Source organism: Castanea sativa, chromosome 12, assembly GCF_040712315.1.
Source record: "Castanea sativa cultivar Marrone di Chiusa Pesio chromosome 12, ASM4071231v1".
NCBI lineage: Eukaryota > Viridiplantae > Streptophyta > Magnoliopsida > Fagales > Fagaceae > Castanea > Castanea sativa.
The window spans coordinates 34,244,731-34,248,938 of record NC_134024.1 but is presented as its reverse complement, the minus strand read 5'-3'; the positions used below and the strand labels follow the sequence as shown (position 1 = coordinate 34,248,938).

The following is a 4,208-nucleotide window of genomic DNA, read 5'->3' as shown; positions in this document are numbered from 1 at the left end:
TACCTGAAAACATGACTACATACTTGATCAAATTAAGAGCATTATCAAAGACAACTTAAGACAGTACACAGACAAGTGACAACCCATAGTGCCCTTTTTTCACTAGATGCCTTGTCTAAAACTCTACTATATTAGCTAATACTACATAAGAAAAAATCTCTCCACATCAGTTTTCTTTACCATTGTTTCGCTAAACACCACAGTAATAAAATTCTAAAACATTCCCAAAATCATTCACGAAGTTCCCTTCCTAGTCAAGTCTTCGACTCCTGATATAATTTGACCCATATCTAAATACTTGTTTCCTTCAACTACATCTCACAACATTCAATCCGGATTCCAACTCCATTTACTAGACAAAGTTTTCATGATAGCTCAACAATCTTCTGTCGCTTTTCTGATTGATTGACATCTTTGCTCAAAGAATGGTCTTGGCTAGACTTTGATTTTTTAAGATTCAAGGGAAGGCATGCTTCACCATCATCATCATCATCATCATCACTATCATTATCACTGCTATCTTCTGAATCTGTCCCACTATTGCTAGCAGCCAATGGAATCACAGGGTGACAACCAGCAATTGCAGATTCAGCAGCAGCAACAGCCTCAGGGGTATGAAGATCAGCAATACCAAGCATCAAATCCTTTTATTAAGATGCACTGAAAAGATCAGTCATGATATCGTTGATTGCAAAGTTAAGTAGGCAGAAAGAGAACACTTACCATTTCAATGATTTCAGATTCATTTCCAGTGAGCACTTCGATATCATAGTTCTCAGAATTGTCCTGCATTTTGATTATAGATATACACAGGTTAGAAGTAAATAAAATAAAAAGGGAAGAGAAAGCATGAATTAGAGACTAAAGGAGACTCTATGTAATTCAATTAAACATAAAATATCAAAACACAACCTTTGCACCATCTTGAAGCCTTTCATTAGCTTCTGATATCACTCCTAAAAAGTCTTTAACTTTTCCCAAAACTGCAGCAAAGGCAAACAAATTAAGCACAAATTCTTAAAGAAGCATCAGTGTCTCATTCCCTTCAGTTTATTTTTCAAAATATATATATATATATATATATATATATATATATATTAACCCCTATTGCAGGTTGTTGTAAAATTCATATTTTTCATGAAATATCAAGTACAATGAAGAAAGTGAAAGTTTGGCGCTGAGCAGCTCACCATTCCTACTATTATTTGAATAATGCCTGTAATATTTTAACTTACCCTTCAAACTGTATAACAACAGTTAACATTCTTAAAGGAATGGGGAGGTAAAGCTTAAAAGCCCAAAAGGGAGCAGGTTGCTAGTTCACCAATTTGTCTGACAGTAGTAACCACCCAAAACAACAACAATAACAAAACTTAGTCCCATAATTTTGGGGTCAGATATGAATCACAACAGACGAATCAAGGTTGGCCACACATATTCTTCTCTGTCATTCTATCTATCTAAAATAATACTCTCTACACCTTCTTTATTAACATGTCCTTTTTTAATACGAACAACCCAAAACAACGATCACCAAATATCAACACATGCATATGACAGTAAAATTTATGCATAATGCTCCATCAAAACTAGAAAGAGATCAAGTGATGATAACTCTATTAGGACCAATTGCGAGGAATATCTTCTTTGTTCATCAATTCATCAATTTAAAGAACAAAACAATTATGTTTTGCTTGTAATAAGAGAGACCCCATGTTATCCTCTACAATCATCTTAACAGTAGTAAACAAAGTTCTAGATATTCAAAACGCAAAAACTTGTGACCAACAACTTATCTTACAGATATTAAACAAGTTCAAACAAATGTCATACATTATGGAAAAACTAATAAGAATAGTTGTCTTCAATGTAATCATAGCTTTTGGTATGCTAAGCCATTACAAACATGTGTGCGTAAAAAAAAAAAACCAGTCTATAAGGAGGTTATGTAAACAAATCTCTTACATGTTTTGCTTGTTATTTGTCTTCAGCAGACAACAAAAGAGCCCATTGTATAAGGACATCAAAGGACCAAGAATTAGTGGCGCCACAAGTGACAGGCCAAAGCAGAGCCACAAGCAAATAACTCAAATTATGTCTATCTGTCAAAGCAAGCTCATTCCAACTTCACTAAGCCAGAATTTGTTTACATAACAGTAAAACTGAGCAAGGAATCACGGTTCCACATTCGAACAAGACAAGTGATTTACAAGGAGGTTTTGAGCAGAGTATCAACTATCAAGTAAATAAACAATTACCCAATACTTATTTTCATTTTTTAAGAAAAACCAATGGCCTAGAAAACCATTTTGGGGAAATAGTAATGACTCTGCAAAAACAGATAAATTAAGTTTTAACAGACAAAAGAATGAAACATATAGTAATTCAGTTTCATAATGCATTCTAATGATAAATTCAGAAGAGAAAAAACGGTAGTGGGTACCTTGGCTTTTGGGTAAAGGGGCAGTAACAGGCTTTCCATCAGGAATGGGTGTCTGGGGTTGAGGAAATGAGTCTTTTTTGCAAACAAGAAGTGTAGACTCTGCACAAAATATTATACATCATATATAAAAATAAAAAACAGTCCAACATATATATATATATACATATAAAATAAAAGGCACCAAAGAGAAAGAGAGAAACCTAAGGGTGAGGTAGAAGGATTGTTGTGCTTGTGCTCCAAGTGAAGAAGGTCTTTGCTTGTACTCCCCATATCTCTCTCTCTCTCTCTATACTATCCAGCACCAAACGGTGAAGTTTCAAAGAATAGGGTTTTCCTAAGAAGATTTCTTTTATCTATTTTAAAATAAGGGTCACAACGACAGTGCCAAAACTCATCAACCCGCCCCCGACCCGTTTGATATAATAATCGATTCTATGCCCAAATGGGCCATCTATAAAATAAAAATAAAACATTAAAACAGTATTACTTTTTTTTTGGGGACACTTTTACTGTTGTTTAACTTCTCAGTTTTTGCTATTACTTTAATACATATTCTTAAATTAAATTTTAATTATATTCTATATTTAAATTTGCCATTAAATTCATGTAATAATTAAAATAGAAATTTCTAATAATATCATAATTATTAAATTTTCATATTTTTTAAAAAATAACAAAATTTAGTTACAAAATTAGTTGTATTCTTAAGTTACAACCTTATTCAATATGTTTTTATTAAAGATGAATTTTGACAAATCTGCCTTTGGATTACATCTTTTTTTTTGTATTCTCCATGCTTGCAAAATTTATAAAAAAAATTTAAAGATCAATAGTTATGTCATTAATAAATTATCTAAATTGTAAGTTTTTGTTATTTAAAATTATGCATAATCTTATATATCATATAGTAAATTACATCCGATTGATACAAAATTTGACATGTGTATTAAGAGTATTAAGAATATAAAATTCAACGATTAGATTTTCAAAATATGTAATAATATTTATTTTATTGAATAAGGTTGTAGCCAATTTTGTAACTAAACTTTGTATTTTAAAAAATAAAAACTATTAATAGCTAACATAATTGTCATATTTCATATTTAAATAAATAATAAAAGAGAGGAAAAATAATAGTTTGTTAAATTTTACTAGACTGCATGGTTATTGATTTAAAATTGTAGGGGTCTTTTTTCGCAAATGTTGGGTTGGGCCGCCTCCTGCTGCACTAGGCCCAAAGTTTTCTGGATCAGGGAGTTGGGACCGGTCCAATAGCAATCCTCCTTGGTCCGGCTTGTGCGCAAACGATACCCCTGTTTGCCAGGTTTTTATCACATGCTCATGGCAGGCAGAGCCATTACAATAGCGATGGCAGACAGATATAATAAAGACAATAATAAAAATTCTTTTACGATTCAGACAAAAGTGAATAATGGGCTTAGATAATGAATGTCCGTTTTATGAAACAACAACAAAAGATAAGTATTGAATGAATAGGAATAAGCTTATTAAAGAAAAGAAATGTCAGTCTGCCGTATCAAGTTACGTTGCTGGGTCTAAGTCAAGAAAGAGAACCATCTCTTCAACGCGGCTAATCTCTCTAAAAGAGAAATTAACTGCTTTGAAGGGACGGGCCTGAATGACTTGTAGTTAGAAAGGTTCTTTACCGTTAGTAGAGAACACGGGTTGAAGAGGGATAGGGGGATCAGCCTATTTGGTGCATGTCTGCCGCTCGGTTCTCTCCGTTTTTTACTTTTCTTTCTAT

The 4,208-nt window shown here is 32.7% G+C and overlaps 1 protein-coding gene across 1 annotated transcript; it reads right to left on the bottom strand.

Moving 5' to 3' along the window:
• Positions 1-2,836, bottom strand: LOC142618367 (uncharacterized). Its single transcript, XM_075791290.1, has 5 exons — positions 2,644-2,836; positions 2,444-2,542; positions 913-983; positions 724-786; positions 1-644 (listed from the first exon to the last, which is right to left on the bottom strand). The coding sequence occupies exons 1-5, from the start codon at positions 2,711-2,713 to the stop codon at positions 366-368; spliced, it is 582 nt and encodes a 193-aa protein (XP_075647405.1). The 5' UTR covers positions 2,714-2,836; the 3' UTR covers positions 1-365.
• Between the last annotated feature and the right edge of the window lie 1,372 nt (positions 2,837-4,208).